This window comes from Trachypithecus francoisi, unplaced genomic scaffold (genome assembly GCF_009764315.1).
Source record: "Trachypithecus francoisi isolate TF-2019V2 unplaced genomic scaffold, Tfra_2.0 Lachesis_group11, whole genome shotgun sequence".
Taxonomy (NCBI): Eukaryota; Metazoa; Chordata; class Mammalia; order Primates; family Cercopithecidae; genus Trachypithecus; species Trachypithecus francoisi.
This window is the reverse complement of record NW_022681456.1, coordinates 25627293-25652032: the sequence shown is the minus strand read 5'-3', so window position 1 is coordinate 25652032 and position 24740 is coordinate 25627293. Positions and strand designations below refer to the sequence as shown.

Sequence of the window (24740 nt, the reverse complement as noted above, 5' to 3'; positions counted from 1 at the left end):
ACAATCTCTGATGTCTCGGTGCCTCATAAGACACCATCCTTAGAGCAAACTTTTGCCAGGTCAGTTTCAGTGGCATAAAATCTGCTTTCCCTTAGCTACAGGATGGGAGGGAACATTTTCTCCTCCTGAATTTGCTGAAGTTTCTTTCACTAGCAGTTAAAAGTTTCTGATTTTGAGCCGGACATGGTGGCTCATGCCTGTAATCCCAGCACTTTGGGAGGCCGAGGCAGGCAGATCAAATACCATCAATATCCATTGAGCATCTACTATAATGGTCACGTTTATTGAGGGATACTCATGTGTCAGCCATTTTGCTAAGTGCGCTCCATAAATTCATTCATTTATTCCTCACTACTCTTAAGGTCAGGAGTTCAAGACCAGTCTTGCCAACATGGTGAAACCACGTCTCTACTAAAAATACAAAAAATTACCCAGGCGCAGTGGCACATGCCTGTAGTCCCAGCTACTCAGGAGGCTGAGGCAGGAGAATCACTTGAACCTGGGAGGTGGAAGTTGCAGTGAGCCAAGATTATGCCACTGCACTCCAGCCTAGGCAACAGAGTGAGATTCCATCTCAAAAAAATTTTTTTTTTAATTTCAGTTCCTGGTTTTCAGCCCAAGCATTAGAATTCCAAGGGTTAGCACCAAAAAGAAAAGAAAAGGCAGACCTAAGAGGCTCAAAGCTCATGATATGAAAGAAAAAGCATCATGTAATTATTAACGAATGGAATATACAGCAGGTACATTTTGTGTCTTCAGTCCAGCAGCTCAAGCTAACATAACTAAAGGTTGCCAAATAGTGGTTCTTTAGGGACCTGCTTTAAAGAAAAGACAAGAATGATTAGTGACAAGGATCTCAAACCAGCATCTCTGTGGGACCAGGCAGGTGATATAAATGAGTGAAATGGGTTCAGCACTAGACAATAGGGAGTGGTGGAGACTGTGGCAAATCGGAGAGCACTGGTGTGTGTGTGTGTGTGTGTGTGTGTGTGTGTGTGTGTGTGTGTTATGGTGTCCTCTTGCCCTTCCAGTGAATTCTGGGAGAGAGTGTTAAAAGTGAAAGTAGAGGATATTAATAGTCTGGGAAGCAGGAATGGGGAACTGGCTGGAGATGAACAGTGGGTGTGATAGGTGAGCAGAGGGAGGCAGGTTACTGAGCAGAGAGAAAGTCAAGTGAAGAAATGAGTTTCCATCAACTCTCAGGCTTTCCCTCGCAGCTTCTTTTCCCTTTATCTGGATCATTTCAGAAGTTCTGGGGGGAGTTTTTTTAATTAAAATGTTTAAAGAAAGTGGGATTACACAGGTGATTTTTACTGTTTATGCTTTTCTGATATTTATTTTTTTGAGACGGAGTCTGGCTCTGTCGCCCAGGCTGGAGTGCAGTGGCCGGATCTCAGCTCACTGCAAGCTCCGCCTCCCAGGTTCACACCATTCTCCTGCCTCAGCCTCCCGAGTAGCTGGGACTACAGGCGCCCGCCACCTCGCCTGGCTAGTTTTTTGTATTTTTTAGTAGAGACGGGGTTTCACCGTGTTAGCCAGGATGGTCTCGATCTCCTGACCTCGTGATCCACCCGTCTCGGCCTCCCAAAGTGCTGGGATTACAGGCTTCAGCCACCATGCCTGGCCGGTCTTTTCTGATATTTTTAAAGTAAGAGCCTTTAAAAAAAAAAAATGAGAAGAAGTGAGGCAACTCTGTACCGACAGAGAAAGGTGAGTGGAGGACCACCAGGATCACCATCTGGGGCAGCACAGGGTTCAGGGTCTGAGTGAAGAGAATCAGTCTGGAAGGCAAATTCTGGGTCCAAGTTACAGCAGTCTGGGGAAAATGCAGCCAGGCCAGGGCCCCAAGGTACAGACAGACAGGGTGAGTCCAGCAGCTGAGTGTTCACATCCCCCAGGAAGACAGGGGCTTGGTCCTGCCCTCAATAATTTAGGACAACCCATAAATCCAGCCAGAGGACGCAGTGGGGTTTCATTTCAGCACAGCCCCTGGACCCCTGGGGAAGGGCCCATCAACAACAAAGGGGCCTACAGGCTAAGAAGGGCCCCCGGGTCCTTGGCAGCCTCCTAGAGCAAGTTTCTGCAACAGGAGTCAAGGCATTATTTCATTCACTCAAAAAACATCCATTGAGCCTCTACAAATAGTATTATGGTCATGTTTATTGAGGGATACTCATTTGTCAGCCACTTTGCTAAGTGCTCTCCATAAATTCACTCATTCGTTTATTCCTCACTACTCTGTGATGGAGTATAATGGGTACTGCAATTTCCATTTTACAGAAGGAGAAACTGAGGCATGGGTTGGATAAATAACTTGCCAAGGTTACACAGCTGAGATTTCTAGCCTCAGAGCCCATACTGTTATTACACTTTACCACCTTTCTGTACTAGACACAGATGAAAGGGTTTGAAATGGACAGACGTGGATACATCATAGCATGATGAGGCTACAGCAGGGGTGCATATGCTGTGGGAACTCAGCTGGGGCTACTGGGTCTGGGGAAAGTGGGGGAATCTGGCAAGGCTTACTGACCAAGGGCATCTGATCAGTATGTCTGAAACTTGAAGACCACCTAGGGATGAGCCAGGTTTGGAAGGGGCTGGAAGGGTGTTTTAGGTAAAGGAACAATGAGTGCAGACCCCAGAGGGGAGAGAGCACATAGCACCCATGGGGAACTGAGAGCCACCCATAGCTCAAGCACACACACAGTTTAACAGGGAGAAGCCAGAGAAGGCAGTGAAGCCCAGTCACAAGTGACCTCATTAAGACGTTTAGACTCTATCCTGGGAGCACTTGGGAGTTATTGAATGATTTGTAGCAGAGGAGGGGAGTGGCATGATCAGAGCTAGCTTTAGGAAGGATGGCTCCTGCAGTGAGGTGGGCTGTCAGATTGAGGGGGCCAAGAGTGGAGGCAGAGAGACCAACAGAGGCTCCTGTGAGTTCCCAGGAAGAGAGGATGTGGCCCAAACTAGGGTAATATCAAAGGGAATGGAGGGAAATGGAAGATTCAAGAAACGTAGGACAGGGGGTGTTGATGGATATTCTCAACAAGACAGAAGTGCTGAGCTGAGAACAGACTGGCACCTTCAGGAGCCTCGGGTCTCAAGGGCTGAAATGACAGGAAAATTGGAGAATCCTAGTGTTTAACAAAGCAGGCCATCCAATCAGAATGTCCGAGTTCGAATCGTAGCTTCTCCACCAGTCACTAGCTTGAACAAGTCACTGTAAATTCTGTGTGCCTCAGTTTCTTCAACTGCACAGTGGGGATAATGTGCAACCAGGTTGCATATCATAAGTGCTCAATAAGTAGTAGCTAAATCTTTATTCTAGAAAATGAGGGCAGGGTACTGGTTCATTTGTCACTGACCCTGGGAGAGAAAGGCTTGGACTTAAATCACCTGGAATGCAGTGGCAAGGGGACAGCTCTTCTAAACCACTTACTTTGGGCAGGGAGGGCGCTGAGCCCTGAGAGAGAGCAGCAGAGGTGGGGATGAGCAGCATTCTTAGAGACAAGGTAGGTGGGTGATTACCTTTCACACCTGAAAAGTTCACTCTAGCTACAGGTGAATCTTCTCTGGGGAAATGCTACTTTTAATCACAAATAAGCTATAAGGATTTCCTATGAAAAACTAAATTTCAGTGGCTTGACTGTTCCTCTGATTAGTCCTGTCTGCTGTTTGGTTGCTGTCTTGCCAATGAGTATTTTATCACCAAGATTTCTTTGCTCACTCTTATTTGCACCTTCTACAAGATAAATCTAAACTTCATCCTTTTTTCCACTAAAGCTACCTTTTTTTCCCTTTCCAATTCCAGATCCTCATTTTCTTAACAATAAAGAAATGTCTGATGTTACCTTTCTGGTAGAAGGAAGACCATTTTATGCTCACAAAGTGCTGTTATTTACAGCCTCTCCAAGGTATGTATCATCGGTTTTGAAGGCAGCTGCATTATGACTTTGGCTGTTGCTATCACTATTTTTTGAAGTCATTTTTGGTGGTCTCTTCACCGAACTGGCAGATCATCTTAATAAAATCAAGAATTCCAGAGTACAGGGAAGCTGCTAGCATAAACAGCCTAGAACAAGGCGCCTTCTCCTCTGGGCAAATAAAGGAGGCAGGGGGAGCTGAGTTTGGGAGCAGAGCATGGATTTAGATTTTGGCTCCCTTGGCTAGGTGGCCTTGAGCGGTGAACAACCTGAGACCCCACACACAGGAGCCTTGAGACTGCCACTCTCCAAATGTCAGGGAACAGTATTTGGCATAAGTCACTGAAATACACAGGTCCTGACTTTACTTATCCCTAACTGTAGAGTTAACAGACAGTAGTATCATGTAGTAATAGAAAGAACTGCTCACCCTCTCTGCTAGCTCTGCAACTGCCTTTCTTCTCCTTTTGAGTAGAGATTGGGTTGACAATTTAGAACCATATTGTCCAGAGACCTGAACAGGGAGGAGTGAGGCTGGGGCAGAGGAGAGATTGATGCTGAAATGAGGAGGCGGCAGGACAGAATGATGCCAAAATGAAGAATACCAAGAGTCCCAGCTGGGTGGTGAGCAGGGGGTACCTGAGTTGGGTAAGGACACTGCGAACCCAGAAATGGAACTCCCTTCCAGGAAGTTTGCTAAGAGAATGTGTATGACTAGCACTCCCTGCATTTCTAAAAGCATCCAGGAATCTCCAATCCCCCCATCAAAACCAAACACAAACCCCAGATGTCTGCTTTGCCACCACAAGAAAAATATGTTTTCCCTTGCATAGTTTTCAGTCATGACACTGTAGACAAACCAGATCAATATTGTACCAATGTTAGATTCTTAGTTTTGACAAAGGTACCATGCCTGTGTAAGCTGTTAACATTAGGGAAAGCTGGGTGAGGGGTAAACAGGGACTTTATATTATCTTTGCAACTCTTCTGTAAATCTATAATTTCAAAAATGAGTTTAAAAAAACAGATACGTATCAGCTTATTCTTAAACATATTATCTGTGTGTTCCATTGATAAGATCTCTACCCACAAAGAGCTTTTAGTTTAGTTGATAGGCAGGAAAGTGCACTGAAAATCCAAGACAGAAAGTCACCCATAAGGGAGATGATTAGGTAGTCAACAAACATTGATTAAATATCTATGATGTGTCAGGTTCATACTGGGACAGGATGTGGGGATGTAGCAGAGACAGAAACCACTGAAGACCCTGCCCTCGTGGAGCAAAGCGTGTTCCATGGGCACCAGAGGAGAGGGAGTGAAGCCATAGCCCTAGGCTTAGGAGAGATGCCATGAAGGTGGCGGCCATGTGACAGGCCCTGAAAGATGGAGGGGGTTTAACAGGCACTCATTCTTTTCCAATCACCAGTTGGAGAATGAATGTAACTGTTCAAAACACTGTTTTTTAACTTTAGAGTTTTAACTTCAAATTAGATTACGGTGTAATAGGAGGGTTTAAATTAAGAAATGTAAGGATATACCACTGCTGTATTTCAGAGTTGCAGGGGAAGAAACAAAGTCTTTCTATTGTCAGGAGAGCTGGGTTTTTTGTTTGTTTGTTTGTTTTTTGTTTGCTTTTGTTTTTGTTTTTATTTTTGCGAGCCATGGATTTGTGTGTGAGTCCTTTTTATCTCTTTTTTATGTCCTTGTTCAGGTTCAAAGCACTCCTCTCCAGCAAGCCAACAAATGACAGCACCTGCATAGAGATCGGTTATGTGAAATACTCCATCTTCCAGGTGAGCCCTGCTGCAGCCTGGACTCTCAGCTGGTGGCCATGGGGCACAGGGGGTTGCCTCAGATCCTCAGCCTGAGGACTGGCCACTTGGAGAGGTCCTTAGAATGAGCTGTCAGTCTCCTGAACTCCTGGCCCCTCCTCACAGTGCCCCTTCCGTTTCCATCCATTCATCCCGGCAGCATTAACTGAGTGCCTGCTCTGCCTGACACTGTGCGAAGGGCTGGGGACACAAGGATAAAGGATGTCCTCTCCTGGGGACTCAGAGTCTGGGGAGGGAGGGCGGTGACTGAGTAATTCGTCAATTACAGTATACAGTAGGGTACTCTAGGGGAGTGAGACAATGTGCTGCAGCAACTCAGACCAAGGGAAATAAAGACAACCTCCTGGATGAGGTCTTATGAGTCAAAACATCCAAGGCTGAGAAGTTGGTGAGCCACAGGAAGGATAGGGCTCAAGAAAGCTGGTTAGAACATTCCAGGCAAAGAGAACAGCATGTGCGAAGTCCCAAAACTTTGGTTGAGCCCAGCGTCATCAGGAGCCGCTGTGCTTTTAAGGAATTTGTATCATTTTAGCATCAGTCTAAATCTACCCCAATTAGGAAAGGAAGGCTTCTTCGTCCAAGGCCAGATGACATGACCATGTCTCCTTCTGTTTGGGGGGAGTTCATGCCATGAACAATGAGTTTTGGTTTATGTGGTTTTTCTGAGGGGCACCACAGCTTTTTCCTCTTTTCCACCTTCCTTCAGTTATGCCTGATTCATAAATCCTGCTCTGCAACAATGTTCTTGCAGCTAATAGAAATTCACTCACTCCCCAGCCAGCTTTGCAGCTGTATTTCTACAGCTCCAAGACCCTCCAGGCACATGAAGGCTGTGTAGGCCGTCCCACCAGGCTGTCTTCCCACCTTCCAGGGTTTGTAAGACAATGTGGGTGACCTGGGGATAGAGTTTATAGAATGCCAACAGGCAGTTGTTTCTCCTCCAATGCAATTCAGGAAGGACAGCCCTGGAAAGAGTACTAAGTGGGTAAGACTCAGGCTGGCCATTGAGTTCTAAGAGGGTCAGTGAGACAATTCATGCCATTCATTATCACCTCCATGTCCCAGGTTCTTGCAGAGACCAAGTAGGACAACATGAGAAAACCTTCAACTTCGCATCTGCTGCATCATGGCAATTTTTAAGTGGGTTGTTGTAGTTCTAAGCCATAACCGATAAACCACTTCCCCACTAAGCATAAGACTCTATAGAATAGGTTACTTTGGACTAGGAGTTGGAGAAAGGATGAAAGAAATTTCCAGGCCAGGTGCGGTGGCTCATGCCTGTAATCCAAGCATTTTGGGAGGCCAGTGTGGGCTGAGGTGGGAGGATCACTTAAGCCCAGGAGTTCAAGACCAGCCTGAGCAACATGGCAAAACCCTGTCTATTAAAAATACAAAAATTAACTAGGCGTGGTCACACACACACCTGTACTCCCAGTTACTCAGGAGGCTGAGGCTGGAGAATCACTTGAGCCTGAGAGGTCAAGGCACAGTGAGCCTTAATCGTGCCACTGCACTCCAGCCTGAGCAACAGAACAAGACCCTATCTGAAAAAAAAAAAAAAGTTTCCAAAGATAAGATAAGCCTGGGTGAGCTGTCCTCCTGAGGTCAGGAGAGTAGTGAGGAGGCTGGAGCCCCAAGGTGGGCCTGGGGAATTGGCATACTCCAGACATCCAAGTGCCCATGTCCCCTCACCCTAGGCCCTCCGCACCATTTTCTACTGAGAGCAAAGTGGTCACAGCCCTTTCCTGAATGGCAGCTGTTGGGTTGGAAAGCTGGGTTCCATGCAGCCGTGGCTTTGCTCTGGAGGGTGATGAGGAAATGTTTGTGGAACCATGAGTAGTGAAGCACTGATCTGTGCTTACACGTGTTGTCTGGAATGATATTCCCTTTTTTTTTTTTTTTTTTTTTTTTTGAGAGGGAGAGAGAGGGTCTGGCTCTGTGGCCCAGGCTGGTGTGTAGTGGCACAATCTTGGCTCATGGCAACCTCCACCTCCTGGGTTCAAGCCATCCTCCCACCTCAGCCTCCTGAGTAGCTGGGACTACAGAAGTATTTCATCACACCCAGCTAATTTTTGTACTTTTTATAGAGATGAGGCTTTGCCATGTTGCCCAGGCTGGTCTTGAACTCCTGAGCTCAACCAATTCACCCACCTTGGTTGGCCTCCCAAAGTGCTAGGATTACAAGCATGAGCTACTGCGTGTGGCATTATTCCCACTTTTATAGATGAAGAAACTGAGGCCCAGAGAAGCTAAATGATGTGCCCAAAGTCTTAGTTCTAGTTAGAGATAGAGCCAGGATTTGAACCCAGCCTGCCTGGTAGCAAAGCATGGGGACATTGTTCTAGAATACCCTTTCTAAATGGGAATGTGCTGAGAGTAAGAACAGTTCTCACGTCTTGAGCACTGTGTGTAAGGCTCAAAGCTAGTGGTTCTGAACCTCAGAGGCACATAGAATCACCTGGGAGCTTTGACAATTCCCAATGCCCAGTCCATACATCAGACCAATTAAATCAGAATCTAGGGGTGGGGCCCAGGCATCAGCATTTTGAGGTCTCCCCCACCTCCTCCCAGTATCCCAAAGTGCAACCAAGTTGGAGAACCTGTGCTCTCAGTTACAGCATTTCTTACACATTAGCAGCTCTCAGAATACCTGGAGAAGGGTGGGGTACTTGTTAAAACACAGAGAATGTCTTAAAATGCAGATTCCTAGACCCCACCCCAAACAAAGTTTCTGATTCTTCAGGTGTGAAAATTCATATTTTAACCTTTAGTTTCAGGGGCACATGCGCAAGTTCGTTAGATAAATTGTGTGCCATGGGGGTTTGGTGTTCCGATCATTTTGTCACCCAGGTAATAAGTATGGCGCCCTCCTCCCACCCTCTACCTTTGAGCAGGCCCTGGTGGCTGCTGTTCCCTTCTTTGTGTCCATGTGTACTCAATGTTTGGCCCCCACTTATAAGTCAGAACATGGATGCAGTACATGGATGAAGCTGGATTATAGGCATGAGATGGATAAGTTCAGGTCTCCAGCTCCATCCATGTTGTCACCAAAGACATGATCTCATTCTTTATGGCTGCATAATATTCCATGGTGCATATGCACCATGTCAGGATTCACTTTTTTTTTTTTTTTTTTTTTTTGAGAAGAGTTTTGCTGTTGTTGCCCAGGCTGGAGTGCAATGGCGTGATCTCGGCTCACTGCAACCTCCGCCTCCCAGGTTCAAGCGATTCTCCTGCCTCAGCCTCCTGAGTAGCTGGGATAACAGGCGCCTGCCACCACGCCTGACTAATTCTTTTTTATATTTTTAGTAGAGACGGGGTTTCTCCATGTTGGCCAGGCTGGTCTCGAACTCCTGACCTCAGGTGATCTGCCCGCCTCGGCCTCCCAAAGTGCTGGGATTACAGGCGTGAGCCACTGCGCCCAGCCCAGAATTCACATTTCTAACACGAACCCAGGTGCTTCTGCTGCTGCTCTGGGACCTGTCTCTGAGAACCACTGCTGCCCCTCACCTCATTTCATCCTTCCAGCTGCCCTGCGAGGTAGCCATAATCCCCACCTTACAGATGAGGGCACGCACTCAGAGAGGCGGAGTAAGTGGCCCAGGTTCCCACTGCTGCTTCTAGCAGAGCTAAGGTTCAAACTCAGGCCTGGCTGACTCCCAGACCTGTTCTCTTAACTTCTTCCCTTCTATGGGCACCTGGGGCCCCCGCTAAACTCACCCAGCCCTGAGGAAAGAATCTTCCAGCCCATTCGTCTGGAGCATGAGCTGGAAGCTGGAAAATGTGTGCTCCCCCAGTGCTCATGAAGGGGGAGCTTACACTGTGAAGCCTGGGACTAACTGGGGAGGTTCCTGTAATAAGAATTTGGCTCGCAGTAGGCGCTCAATAAATGTTTGCCAAGCGGCCTCGCTGAACGAGACCTCCATGGGAAAAGGCAGTCCCTGGAGGAATCCCGGGGTCTGTAATTGCTTTTGACTGGGGAAGGTTTCCTGGCCACATTAGACTCACGTTACTGTAATGGGAAGCGAAGATTTAACAGGCCCCGGGGACTTTTCCATGTTCCCGCCCTTTCCCCATAAAAGAAGAAAAGCCTCATTTGTGGCTTGAAATAGGCCAAGGAGGGCTGAATACGACCCAGCAGGAGGCTCCCAGGGGCCGGCTCACTTCAGTCCATGCTGACAGAAGAATTTTAGTAAATGAGCCTGCTTCGGGTCTCCTCCCCCAAGTCTGTTTAACATCAGTCGCCGGCGGCAAGGGCCGGACGCAGCTGAGGCTGCACCTGGAAGTGGGGGCCTCCGCGAGGCTGTGGGTGCCATTTGAATCCCTGCTTCATGCAGGTGGCAACTGCCAAGAAAAACAACTCCACGAACAGACCCGCTAGCCTAATAAGTGTTCGTTTCACCCCCTTGCAGAAAGGCTTGTGCCGGCAGAGTTTGAAGGAGGCCCGGGCCAGCCCAATTTAAATGGCATTGGCCCCGGGATCTCCCTCCACTAAGGAGCAGCATTTCCATTCAGCAGCCCCACCTGGAATACATGAGACCACGTGCTAGAGAAATGCTCTGTAAATGTTCAGGGTGGTCATTATTATGGCTCTTATCGTTATTTGTTTAGCCTTTATAAATGGAAACTGCTAGGCGAATAAATTGATTTTAATAAGGCCCAATTCCAACATTTACTGACTTGGTATTTTAAATGCTTATGACCCATCAGCGTGGGAGAGGGGAGGGTAAACAATGCTATGTTCTTTCACAAATCCTCAGGTGCCACCACCATCTCTGCGACAAGCAGATGGTCCCAAGAGCCCAAAGTCGGTACGAGGGAGAGTCAAACACAGAGAGACGAGGATTCGTGTTTATGGGCAGGGTGTGCACACTGCAGGCTGTTTGCTTGCTGTGTGCCAGGCGTTAGGATACAGCGATGGGCAAGACCTGGTTGTGCCCTCAGACTCTAGTGAGAAACAACACTGCAATCGAGGATGATGCATGATTGCCTGATGTGACCTGCGGTGGGGTGGAGATCTGAGGAGCCGCTCCACTGCAGATGACCACTGACTAGATCCAGAAGGAGCGGGCAGAGCTCAGTGGACAGAAGAAGGGGAGGGCATCCTAGCAGAGGGAACAGTGTGGGCAAAAGCACGGGACTAGAAGAGAGGGTGGGAGGTTCTGATGCAGGCAAGCGGTCGAGTGGTCCAAGCATAAAAGGCAACTTTTGGCCGGGTATGGTGACTCACACATGTAAATCCCAGTGCTTTGGAAGGCCCAAGACAGGTTGATCACTTGAGCTCAAGAGTTCAAGACCAGCCTGGGCAACATAGCAAAATCCCGTCTCTACAAAAAATACAAAAATTAGCCATGTGTGGTGGTGCACACCTGTAGTCCCAGCTACTCAGGAGACTGAAGTGGAAGGATCGCTTGAGCCTGGGAGGCAGAGGTTGCAGTGAGTTATGATAGCACCACTGCACTCCAGCCTGGGTGACAGAGTGAGACCCTGTCTCAAATTAAAAATAAATTAATTAAAATATTAGCCAGGCACGGTGGTGCGTGCCTGTAGTCTTAGCTACTTGGGAGGCTGAGGTGGGGGGATTGCTTGAGCCCAGAAGTTTGAGCTTACAGTGAGCTGTGACCACACCTCTGCACTCCAGCCTGAGTAACAGAATGAGACCCTGTCTAAAATAATGATAAATAAGAATTTCAATAAAGCTGTAAACAGTATTTTTAAAATAACTTAAACACACATGCAAAAAACAGTCTGAGACCAGTCGCAAAGACTTTCAGATGGCCTGGGTGAGAACAAGGCAGCATGTAGCAGAAACAAAGGAAACGATTTTTCAGTCTCAGAGAAAATTAAAGAGCTGACATTTGCAGAGGGCTGGCCCCTGCTAGGCCTGTTCTATGCAGTGACTCATTTAGTCTTCATCACAATTCCATGAAGAAGGTAACATTATCCCCACTCCACAGATAGGAAACTGAGACACACAGAGCCTAACTTAATTCAGGTCCCGCAGCTTTTAAGTGGCAGAGCCAGATCAGAAACTGTGGCAGCCCAACTCCAGGCTCATTGCACTTAGTCGGTGTCCTATATTGGTCACAGACTGTCAGCCTGAAGGGACCACCGAGGACAGCCCACTCTAGGCTTATTTTACAAGTACCCAAAAAAGGGAGGAAACCAGTCTAGATTTCGCCCACACAGCTGCCTGAGAGCCAGGGAGGTAAAGTGAGTTTGTCAAGCATGCAGGTAGAAGACAATTGGGGCCAGGCATGGTGGTTCACACCTGTAATCCTAGCACTTTGGGAGGCCAAGGTGGGTGGATTGCCTGAGCTCAGTAGTTCAAGACCAGCCTGGGCAACACAGTGAAACCCGGTCTCTACTAAAATACAGAAAACTAGCCAGGCGTGGTGGCGTGTGCCTGTAGTCCTAGCTACTTGGGAGGCTGAGGCAGGAGAACTGCTTGAACCCAGGAGGTGGAGGTTGCAATAAGCCAATATTGCACCACTGCACTCCAGCCTGGGCCACAGAACAAGACTCCATCTCCCCCCACCCCTACATACACACGCAAAGACAATAGGAAGTGAAGGAGACTGGGACAAACCACCTAAAAAATTAATACCCAGTTGTCGTAGGAGATAAGATAGCAAAGTCAGATACATCTATGGGCCCCATTCCATTCAAGGGACACCAGTTTGCAAAGCTCTGGAAACTTTGCCTGCTGTTTGGGCATCATGGGTCACACGAATAAAGAACATCCGGGCTAGGGCCATTGACATCGTCAGTGATACACAGAAACCGTGGACCCCTCATGGCTTCGCCTTGGGGCTCGGCACATTGTAATAAGGAGCAGATGGCCCTGTGGCATCCCAGACTCACCTTCTGGGACTTCAACTGGTGGCTTTGAGTCAAACTGGGCCATGTTAGCAGGGAACAGCCCTCTGGTGCAGGCTCTTCAAGGCACACCACGTGTGCAGCAGTTCCGCGCAGCATAACTGGGGTGGGAGATGGGAGAGGAACCCGTGATTATCATGCATACATGGAAAAGCTGTCATGAGGAGCAGTAGCTTAGGATTGTTTAGTTTGGTCTTGGGGGTGGGAAACCATAGAGGCAAGTTTCAACATGGTATCAAACTATCTGACTGATGAAACTGTTCAAAATGGAGTCTTCTCCCTTTAAAGTAGTGAGCTCTTGGTCACTGGTGACATGGAAATGGGCAACCATTTGGAATGGATGTCCTAGAGGTCTCAGGAACTAAGCCTGAGCTGGGACATCCACCGAATGGCTTTAAGATGATGTGTCTTTGCCATTGACACTGTTCTCTGTGCTTTCTTCCAGCTGGTTATGCAGTATCTCTACTACGGTGGCCCAGAGTCACTGCTCATTAAGAACAATGAGATCATGGAGGTAAGGGAGCCATCCGTGGTAGTGGCTGTCGCAAGTCCCTTGGGTGAGTGGCACCTCTGTAAACTCGGGTCGCCAGAGTGCAGGGAAGTGTCTGGAAGGACCCGTGTTGGGTTTTCATTTGGATGAAGACTTGAGGCTCTTGTTCCGTCCTGACTCCTCAGTCCTCCCAGACAGGAAGGGCTTCTCATCAGAGACCTTCCCTGGTAGGCTGGGGTGCTAGTGCACTTGCTTGCCTGACTGCTTTCAGTAGCCACTGAGTGAAACCCAATTTTAACTGGCATTGGTGGTAGGGGGGCAGGGAAGGGAAGGAATTTGACTGAAAAGTCTGAGGCTACAGCTGAGGCTCTAATAGTGATATCATCAGGAAATATCCTAGATGACGTCTTCTCCCTTGTCACTTATAAAAATATATCCCCTAAAAACATCCCTCAAATCACAACACTGTCTCTTCTTCCAAGATGCAGAAGTGGAGGGCAGATTATAATCTCCTCCGGGCTTTCCTCAGACTGAGCATCCCACAGTCAGGCAGCCCACACCTGCTTCCTTCACTCTTCACTCTCCCCCGCCCCCTGTCCACCTCTTGTAATTCGACCAGTTCTAGACCTGCCTATCCAGGAGACTTGTTTCTGCCCGATTTTGTCCAAAGCCAAGATTTTCCCCTGTTCCTTGCCAAAAGTGGAAATCTTGTTCATTTTCCTAATCAAAACTGGGAACTTTGAACCAGAAGCCAAAAATCACCCCCAATTAATCCCCAGCAAAAGAGCCAGGATCACGGTCAGTTGTCTGATGTCTAGGGTGCCTGGCTGACGAGAGATGTCAGGACACAATCAACTGTTCAAGAGCAGACCTCACACAGTAGTTACAACACAGATGCTGTGCCAGACTTGTCTAAATCCAGGCTTTAGAGCTTCTGAGCTGTGTGACTGTGGACAAGTTAACCTCAAATCCTCAGCTTCCTCGCCTGTAAAATGGGGATAACCATCTACCTCACTGGGTTTTTTAGAGGATCTTAAAAAATTGTTAAGGTGCTTAGAACAATGCCTGGCACATAGTGATTGTGATTAGGACTATGTGTTCACTGCAGGCCCACTGATCCTTTCTTCTTACTCTGTGAAACCTTCCGTGGTAACTCTCTCCCCACCCAAACATGCACAAATGCAGACACACATGGACACAGTGACTCTCTTGTCTCCCTGGACTACTCTTCTGATGGTTTTAGTCTCAAGGGTGTGGGCTCGTTTGTAAACAAAAGTGCAGTGGTGTTTACAACTAATTTTTTTTTTTTTAAAACAGAGTCTCACTCTGCCCCCAGGCTGGAGTGCAGTGGTGCAATTTTGGCTCACTGCAACCTCCGCCTCCTGGGTTCATGCCATTCTCCTGCCTCAGCCTCCCAAGTAGCTGGGATTACAGTCACCTGCCACCACGCCCAGATAATTTTTTGTGTTGTTAGTAGAGACGGGGTTTCACCATGTTGGCCAGATGGTCTCGAACTCCTGACCTCAGCCTCCCAAAGTGTTCGGATTACAGGCATGAGCCACTGCGCCTGGCTGTTTACAACAAATTGATCACAACCAGTTATGAATTTCTGTGTTCCTTCTCCACTCCCACTGCTTCATTTGTCTAGCCTTAACAAAAATAAAAATAAATAAAAATAATTTTAACTAAAAATAAGGAATATACATTTAAATCATTTCAATCATACAGAAGGGTTTTGAATACAAAGCAGCTGCCCGGGCCCACCCTGCCCTCCCTCCAGTCCTCGTTCCCAAAACCAGTCCTTTGAACTCTTGCTCTTAGCTCTTCCATCCCCTCCCCAAAGCCTGTCGTTCTCTCAACACACATCTGTCGAGCATCTCCCAGGCCGGCACTGTGCTCAGGGCCAGGTTACAGCAGTGATGAAAACTGACACAGATCCCTGTCCTCCTGGACTCTAGTGAGGGAGGCAGACATGACATCACACCTGGTGTGCTGTGACTGTGAGGAGTGAGACAGGGCAAGGAGGAAAGGAGGATAGATGGGGTAGAGGGAGGCTCCTCTGAGGAGGCGACATCTTGAGTGGAGACCCGGACAACAGAGGGAGTGAGCCACCTCGATATCCAGCTTGCTGATAATACCCTGATTTTCACCCTTGTTTCTGGACATAACAATTTTGGGCATTTTGGGTTGACCTCCTGCTGTGATGGGTATGAATTGAGTTTGTTTAGTCCTCCCCTCCTCCCCCATCTTCCCCCACGACAGAATCCTATCTTTGTCCTCTTCCTGTAGTGTTACCTTTGTGCATCATTTTCTGTCCCCCACCCTTGACTGTGTGGAAGATGAGGATGATGACTGCCTTACCACTGTGGTTCCTTCCTGTTACCTCCTTTCCATCCACCTCCCAGCCTCTAACAGACTCTTTTTGTTGTTTTTAGCTTCTGTCTGCTGCTAAGTTTTTCCAGCTGGAGGCTTTGCAGCGACACTGTGAGATTATTTGTGCGAAAAGCATCAATACCGACAACTGTGTGGATATTTACAACCATGCCAAGGTAATCAATCTCATTCTTGCGCAGTGCGCACACGGGAGCGCTGGAGCCGGGGAGGCTTTTCCTTGGCAAACACAGAGGCAGGGCAGAGAGCGGGTGCTGGGCCAGTTCTCTGAGGGCTAAGCCGCTGGCTTCTGCCAAGATCTGCTTCCTGCTCTAGAAAAGATGCCTTCCACCTCTCCCCCCAGAACAAGGAAAGTAGGAGCCCAGAAGTTTCAAAGGCAGAGTTCTCAAACAGTGCTTCGCAAACTCTCTTGTGCATATGACTCATGTCACAGACTCCGGTTCCATAGACTGGGATGGGCCCTGTTCAGCTTTTCTGACAAGCTCCCAGGTGATATCTCTGCTGATGATCTAAGGGACACCTTCTAAGGTTCTAGAACAGTGGTTCTCCAATCCAGCAGCATCAGGGAACTTGTCGGAAAGGTACATTTTCAGGCCGTACCCCAGACCTACTGAATCAGAAACTTGAGGGGACCCAGCCACCTGTGGCTTTGATGCCCTCCAGCTGACTCTAATGCGTGCTCAGGGGTGAGAACCGCCCTTCCAGAATTGTTCTCAATGCCAGCTGCACGTTAGAATCACCTGGGGACTCACTTAAACTTCCTATGCCTGGGACCCATCACAGACTAATCAGTCAGCCTCTGGGAGTGAAACCTGGAGAAAGGCAGCTTTCAGAGCTTCCCAGGTGATGCTCAGATGTGGCCAAGATTGAGAATAGGCTGTAAGCGCTGCTGAAGTCTTTGGAGTCTGCTTAATCAGGTGGATCCAACACCTGGCTACGAATTAGAACCACCTGGGGGAGCTTTCAGAATGCCAGTGTAGTCCCCCATCCCCGAAGACCTCAGCAGTATCCCCTCAGGGAGCCCAGAAATCTGTATTTTTAACAAGCTGCTAGAGTGACATCAGCCCTCAAATCAGTCTTCACTCCAGTTTTCAGGAACCACTGACTTCATCCAATTCACTTCATCAGTGGGGAGACTAGGCCCAAGAGAAGTAAAATACTTTGTCCGGGTACCACTGCATTTTGTTCCACGTGCTGAGCACAGGGGGCATTAACAGTTCCAGCAAGAAACAATAAAACCAGTTAAGATGAGGAGTTAGGTTGATTGATTGATTGATTGATGAGATGGAGTTTCACTCTTGTTGCCCAGGCTGAAGTGCAATGGTGCAATCTAGGCTCACTGCAACCTCCTCCTGGGTTCAAGCAATTCTCCTGCCTCAGCCTCCCAAGTAGCTGGGATTACAGGCATGAGCCACCACACCCAGCCAAGATGAAGAGTTATTTTAGGAGTTTAACACAAAATTTTCCTGTTTTATATAACTGGAGCCCAGTACACATGACTCCCATATCACACACAGCTCTGGACAGTGACAATGCACCTGAATGACGCTCCTATTGCTTGTTGTGAAAAATCAGATTGCATGTGAGATGCTACTTGCTTAAGACAGCATTCAGTGAGCCCTTTTAATGTGCAGGCACCTGTGCTAAGAGCCTTGTTGCATCTTGTTTTTTAATCTTCACTACAACCCTTTTAGGTAAATGCTACACTAGTCCCATGTCATCATAAGGAGACTGAAGCACAGAGAGGTGAAGTAGCTTGCTTAAGGTCACACAGCTAGTAATGAGATTTTTGTATTATGGTAAAATGTACATAACATAGAATTTGCCACTTTAACCATTTTTAAGTATACAGTTCAGTGGTATTAGGTACCTTTGATTGTTGTGCAACCATCACTACCATTCATCTATAGAATTTTTTCATCTTTCCAAACTGATACTATACTCTTTAAACATCAAATCCTCATTCCTCCCCTCCCCCAGGCCCTGGTATTCACCATTCTACTTCCTGTCTCTATGAATCTGACTACTCAAGGGATGTCACATAAGTGGAATCATACAGTATGTGTCTTTTTGTGACTGATTTATTTCACTTAGCATAATGTCCTCAGGGTTCATCCATATTGTAGCATGCGTCAGAATTTCTTCTTTAAGGATGAATAATATTTCACTGTATGTACATGCCATATTTTGTTTATTCATCTATCAATAGACACTTTGGTTGCTTCCACTTTTTGGTTATTGTGAACAATATTGTGTTGCTGTGACCATGGGTGTACAAATATCTGTTCAAATCCCTGCGTTTTTTGTTTTTTTTTTTTTTGACACAGAGTCTCACTCTGTCACCCAGGCTGGAGTACAGTGACATGATCTCGGCTCACTGTAACTTTTGCCTCCCAGGTTCAAGCGATTCTCCTGCCTCAGCCTCCTGAGTAGCTGGGACCACAAGCATGTGCCACCATGCCTGGCTAATTTTTGTATTTTTATTAGAGACAGATGCTTGCCATGTTAGCCAGGCTGGTCTTGAACTCCTGACCTCAGGTGATCCACCAGCCTCAGCCTCCCAAAGTGCTGGGATTACAGACGTGAGCCACCGCGCCTGGCCTCAAATTTGTGCTTTCAGTTATTTGGGGTATATTCCCAGAAGTGTAGTACTGAGACTTTTGAACCCAGATTTGTCTCACTCCAAAGCATAGGTTCTTAACCCTGTGTTTACTGTCTGGCTCAATAAATGTTGGAAATATTTTCAATAATCCTTGATACTCAAGATTTTCTGATTGGCTATCAGTAAATCAAAAAGTACAGTCAGTCTACATTGTACACACACACACACACACACATGGGTTCTAGTTAAATGACGATTATACCAAAATCTGGTTTCTCAGGACACAAGCAGTTTTTTTTTCCATTCTTAAACTGATTGCTGTGCAGAAGAGAGGTCTCTTTCTCTGCACCAAGGCAGAGAGCCTGATTAGCCTTGTGCTCCTCTGCCCTCCTCCTTGACCATGGTCACTCAAATTGCCCCATGAACTTGACATCCACGGTGGCTTTTCTGTGGCCTCCCACCTTGGCAGCGAGGCCTGTGTTTCACAATCCCATTTTAATCTTTTCAAGTTTGTTGGCAGGCAGCTTCTGTAGCGTATCTTGTGATTTAATAATATTGCCTGATGCAATGTGAGCCTCGGCTGGGAATACAGGCTTAGAACACCTATGGCAGAGAAACTGCCTCTTTCATACATACATATATACATACATATATATATATACACACCTACAGACACCCTTTGCAGACAGGGCTTTGGCTTTTACGGACACCAGCTCTGCCTCAGACGTCCAGGTCACTACCTGGAGTGTTTCCAAGAGAAATACCTGCCCTTCGTGATAGTCACCTGGAGGGCAATGCCAGCTGCCCCCTGCCCTTTCTGTACACTGCTTCCCCTGTGCTGTGGATGCTGCAGTCCGCTAATGGCCACACACCATGTGGATTCGATGACTGGCAGATTGTGCTGCAAATAGAGGCTAGTTTAGGAAAAAGAGTGGTCAAGAAAGAAACCAACACTTGGCGTTTGTAACTCCAGGCAATACAGGCATTTAGATGCTAAGAGCCACGTTCCAAATGTCCATGACGATCTCCACAACGTTACCTCTGTATTACATCTAACCGTTTGAGACAGCTGTGGAATTTTATACAGAGGAGAAACCCATTCCACAAATGCATGGCTTAGCCATCTCTTTTTTCCTAGTAAACCTGTACCAAACTATTCAGTTACGAAGAGGCCCTGGAGCTTCTTGTGGCCCTTTCAACGTGTCTCTTGAGAAAAAGAACAAGCTGGTTCATCAGACTGAATCTCGGCTGTTGTGGTTAAGCTCAACAGTGCATCATGATGGAAAGAACACAGGTTTGGAAACCAAAGGATTTTTTCGCTAGTGTTTATTGAGTAGCCAGTATTTCCTAGGAGCTGTATTCATCAGAATATAATACGAAATTAGAGGAGCCGGGCGCAGTGGCTCACGCCTGTAATCCCAGCACTTTGGAAGGCTGAGGTGGGACGATCACTTAAGGCCAGGAGTTTGAGACCAGCCTGAGCAACATAGTGAAACCCCATCTCTATAAAAAGAAATACAAAAAAAAAAAAAAAAAAAAAAGCTGGGCATGCTGGCGCGCACCTCTAGTCCCAGCTACTCAGACGGCTGAGGCAGGAGGATCACCTGAGCCCTGGAGGTCAAGGCTGCAGTAAGCAGAGATCACGCCACCGTACTCCAGCCTGAGCCACAGAGTGAGGCTCTGTATTTAAAAAAAAAAAAAAAAAATTAGACATGGTCTCTGCCCTTGAAAAAATTATAGTCTAGGACAAGGGCCAGATAATATTTTCAACTTTCCAGACCACACAGTTGGCTTTGTACCTACTCAATTTTGCAAAAAGCAGCCAAAGAATATGTAAATGAATGGTATGGCATGGCTGTGTTCCAATAAAACTTTATTTATAAAAACAGGTGGTGGGCCATATTTGGCCTTCAGGCCTATAGTTTGCCAACCAATGGTCTAGGGAATGAGAGCTCTAATCCCAGTTCTGTTAGTAATTAGTTGTGTGGAGATAGGCCAGAGGTTGATATACAGTCACCATTCAATAAATGCTATCAAATATTATCAATGTAGGTATATATTATGCTTTTATTTTCCACTAACATGTGCTGAATGACACTAATCTACAAAGCAAGTGCCAGGTGTGCTGGTGGGGAGTGTTCACTGTGTCCTCAGAATCAGATTGGCAACTCTGAGCCTCAGTTCCCTCACCTGTACCAGGAAGCCTTGTACTCTGTGATTCTAAGAGCAGGATTCGTGTTGAAAGAATGAAAAGATTTCTAAGCCAGGTGCAGTGGCTCATACCTGTAATCCCAACACTTTGGGAGGCCTGCCTTGGAGGCTGAGGCAGAAGAATCACTTGAACCCTGGAGGTGGAGGTTGCAGTGAGCCCAGATCATGCCACTGCACTCCAGCCTGGGCAACAGAGTGAAACTCTGTCTCAAAAAAAAAAAAAAGAATGAAAGGATTGCTAAGATCTCTGTCAGTTCCAGGATTTGTGCATCTATATGGACATTTGTGGGATAACTAGCCCACTCACAGATAAACTTCATCAAGCTTTATAAGCCTCTTGGAGACCACAGAATTACTACATGCATCCCTGTCCTAAATGGCACAGCAGAGCACGATACCCCTGTAGTCCACCCCTTGCTTTTGTAACTTGGAAAACTGAGGCCCAGAGAAGTGATTTGACTGGCACAAGGCCAAGGAATGGAGGAATGGACTCTAGCCCTTTGACGGGATGAGCTGCAAAGTCACACCCCATGGGTGTGTGTGCTGGGGAATCACAGACATTCTGCAGCCAGTCTTCCTTAGCAGGTGTGCACCATGGTAGTAAATTGGTGAGGCTGTGACCCATAATGAGGAAATAATTTGGCAAATTTTTAGGGGTGGGAACTTTTTAAAATGTTCATTTAAAAAAAACAAAAACAGGGCAGTCTTGTAGTTTAAAATATATTTCTAAAAGCTTAACAGTTCATTTTCAACTAAATTGTGTTTAGGGATCTGTGTTTTGAGATTTTTCTTTTTTTTTTTTAAATAGTAGCTCTAATTTTTTTTAAAATTATTAGCTCTGAAGGCATAATCTGAAAGGTGCTTTTCAGAAGCATAACCGTCTCCCATTTCCTCTCCACTCTCCACAGTTTCTTGGCGTCACGGAGCTCTCAGCATATTGCGAAGGCTACTTTCTCAAAAACATGATGGTCCTCATTGAAAACGAAGCATTCAAGCAGCTCCTGTATGACAAAAATGGTGAAGGGACCGGCCAGGATGTGCTCCAGGACTTACAGAGGACGTTGGCCATCAGAATTCAGTCCATCCACTTGTCATCTTCCAAAGGTTCCGTGGTTTGAAATGCCCAGTGCAGCGAATGCTTCCCGGGAACCTTCCAGTTCTCCTGCCGCATTGGCTTTACACAAACACAGACAAATTCCACCTGGCACCTGTTTTTGGCTGGGCCGAGGAGCTGCCTCTACCGCTCCCACCTGTTCCTGTTGAAAAACAAAGGACTTTCCACCGGTCTGCAGATCAGATCAGCTGGGTCCAGAGCTTAATGGGCAGCTGGACAACCAAGTTAACCCCAACCAAAAGCACCCCTAGGACCTTTGAACACCCACTGCCGGGGACCACTGTCCAATGAATGGATTGAGGCCTTTCAAAGGTCACTCAGGTTCCAGGTTGATAGTTGGAGGACTTCACCGTCCCGACCCTGAAGAGATTGTATTACACACTGAGGACCTTGGTAGCTGTGCTTCAGCAAACGTCAACCATGGTAGTAAATTGGTGAGGCTGTGACCCATAATGAGGAAATAATTGGCAAATTTTTAGGGGTGGGAACTTTTTAAAATGTTCATTTAAAAAAACAAAAACAGGGCAGTCTTGTAGTTTAAAATATATTTCTAAAAGCTTAACAGTTCATTTTCAACTAAATTGTGTTTAGGGATCTGTGTTTTGAGATTTTTCTTTTTTTTTTTTAAATAGTAGCTCTAATTTTTTTTAAAATTATTAGCTCTGAAGGCATAATCTGAAAGGTGCTTTTCAGAAGCATAACCGTCTCCCATTTCCTCTCCACTCTCCACAGTTTCTTGGCGTCACGGAGCTCTCAGCATATTGCGAAGGCTACTTTCTCAAAAACATGATGGTCCTCATTGAAAACGAAGCATTCAAGCAGCTCCTGTATGACAAAAATGGTGAAGGGACCGGCCAGGATGTGCTCCAGGACTTACAGAGGACGTTGGCCATCAGAATTCAGTCCATCCACTTGTCATCTTCCAAAGGTTCCGTGGTTTGAAATGCCCAGTGCAGCGAATGCTTCCCGGGAACCTTCCAGTTCTCCTGCCGCATTGGCTTTACACAAACACAGACAAATTCCACCTGGCACCTGTTTTTGGCTGGGCCGAGGAGCTGCCTCTACCGCTCCCACGTGTTCCTGTTGAAAAACAAAGGACTTTCCACCGGTCTGCAGATCAGATCAGCTGGGTCCAGAGCTTAATGGGCAGCTGGACAACCAAGTTAACCCCAACCAAAAGCACCCCTAGGACCTTTGAACACCCACTGCCGGGGACCACTGTCCAATGAATGGATTGAGGCCTTTCAAAGGTCACTCAGGTTCCAGGTTGATAGTTGGAGGACTTCACCGTCCCGACCCTGAAGAGATTGTATTACACACTGAGGACCTTGGTAGCTGTGCTTCAGCAAACGTCAACCATGGTAGTAAATTGGTGAGGCTGTGACCCATAATGAGGAAATAATTTGGCAAATTTTTAGGGGTGGGAACTTTTTAAAATGTTCATTTAAAAAAACAAAAACAGGGCAGTCTTGTAGTTTAAAATATATTTCTAAAAGCTTAACAGTTCGTTTTCAACTAAATTGTGTTTAGGGATCTGTGTTTTGAGATTTTTCTTTCTTTCTTTTTTTTAAATAGTAAGTCACAGGTCCACACTGTGTAAACATGCATCTGATAAGATACTGCTGATATTCTAAACAAGTCTAAATAATCTTGCCTTAGTGATCATGATTACACAAAAGAGGTGCACTGCCAATAAGTATCTCTAATTCAATAGTTGAAAACAACCTGCATGCTAATCGTGGTTTCGGGGTGAGAATAAAACACCCCCACATAACATGCATTTGCATGGGTCCGAACCTGTGAAATGTTACGTTTGTGCTTCATTTTTGCCAACGTAAAAATGTTCCATCATTTCTAGCTAAAACTCCATTTGGTGAAACCAACATATCCATTTCTTTTCCTAGTTATGGATGATTTGGGGATGCTTTTGCAGAAATGTGTTCATAGATGATGCTGAATGGGGGGAGGGGGGCAGCACGTCAGAGAATTTACTATTAATCCCAGAGTTTTCTCTGTATTCTCAGAAGATGTTAATAGTTTGTTACTAGCCAGAGAGTATGACTATGTTAGATTATTTTTAAAGATGAAACATGTACGATAGGATGGATTCTTTCTGTATTCTGAGAGTGTACAGTATAGGATTATTATAATGAAAGTTTATATCAACAGGGTTTCGTTGGCTCTGCCATATATTATAAGCAAAAGAGATTGGTAAAGTGCCACAGTATTCCAGATAACTTTTCAGTTGCGGCCTTTCTTCTCGTTCTTTAATTTGAAGCCTAGATACATGCAGTAAAAACTAGGAGAATGACTTTTATCCTTGGGGATGGCCAAGTTTTGTTGATAAACCTATTTCCTAGCATGCCTTCAGGAAGTTGCGCCAGACCCTAGATTGTGAAGGAGCCACTGTTCTTCTATTGTACGAGCTCCCTGAACCATTGTTCAGAGGATCAATGTAACATCGCTTCATGTGCATGGCCCATGAAGCATCTGGGTGACATCTGTCTACAGTATTGGCTCTTCTGTGAGGCTGATACACAAGGCCTTTCTTCCACATGGTCATTTGCAAACCTCCCCCAGCCCCTACCATCCAATGTGGAAGGAAAACAAGAACTGCCTGAAGAAGAGTCCAAGCTACAGATACACAGTGTGTGCATCGCAGCTGTCACCTTCCTCCTCGCTCTTCTGTATCCTCAGAGATGCTGCGTGGATGTTTCCTTAACCTCAGCTGACTTCCCTGTGAATGTCTTAATGCTAGTTCAGGGCCTCCAGGCGTTGATTTGTACAGTGGCAACTCCCAATGGGGCTTCTGTTATCGTTTGGTGTGCTTTCTCTGTCATTAAAAGAAATGATTTTCCCAGGCCGTGCACCATGTGTGTGGTTTGAGTGAGCTCTTTATCCCAACAGTTCAAGCCTCAGAACTTCACTCCATGAAGAGATTGGACAATGTGGTCCCGCAGAAAAAGTCAAGGGAAATGAAGACGCTAGATAAAAGACAAATGTTCCTGTTGCTGGCGGTGTGGCAGCCAAGCCCTAGTGATCTTTTTCACATCAGGCAGAGAAGCTACAGGTGCCACCACCTGGGCCACCGCCATAGCACTAAGGCAGAGAACTCGCCTGCAGAGGGTGGAGTTCTGGCTGTCACTTGTGTGCCTGGATGACACTTTTTGAGGATGGGGGTATGAGAAAAGTTATCTCCACATGGTGGGTCCCCACCAAGGGCCAGGGTGAGCTGATGCTAGGGGATCGTGGCAGCATTATGGGATGGGGGTGGGGGTCATGGAGGGACAGGCAG

At 46.6% G+C, this 24740-nt stretch overlaps 1 protein-coding gene across 2 annotated transcripts in view; it reads left to right on the top strand.

Annotated features, from left to right (window-relative positions):
* BTBD11 (BTB domain containing 11) overlaps positions 1–21859 on the top strand; it is a 340401-nt gene extending 318542 nt beyond the window's left edge. For both annotated transcript variants that reach the window (XM_033220772.1, XM_033220771.1), the window contains 5 exons: positions 3815–3917; positions 5638–5719; positions 13083–13151; positions 15563–15676; positions 21240–21859. In XM_033220772.1, coding sequence (XP_033076663.1) covers positions 3815–3917; positions 5638–5719; positions 13083–13151; positions 15563–15676; positions 21240–21449 — 578 coding nt within the window. In that variant the 3' untranslated portion in view covers positions 21450–21859. The remainder of the gene's footprint in view (positions 1–3814; positions 3918–5637; positions 5720–13082; positions 13152–15562; positions 15677–21239) is intronic.
* The last annotated feature ends 2881 nt before the right edge of the window (positions 21860–24740 follow it).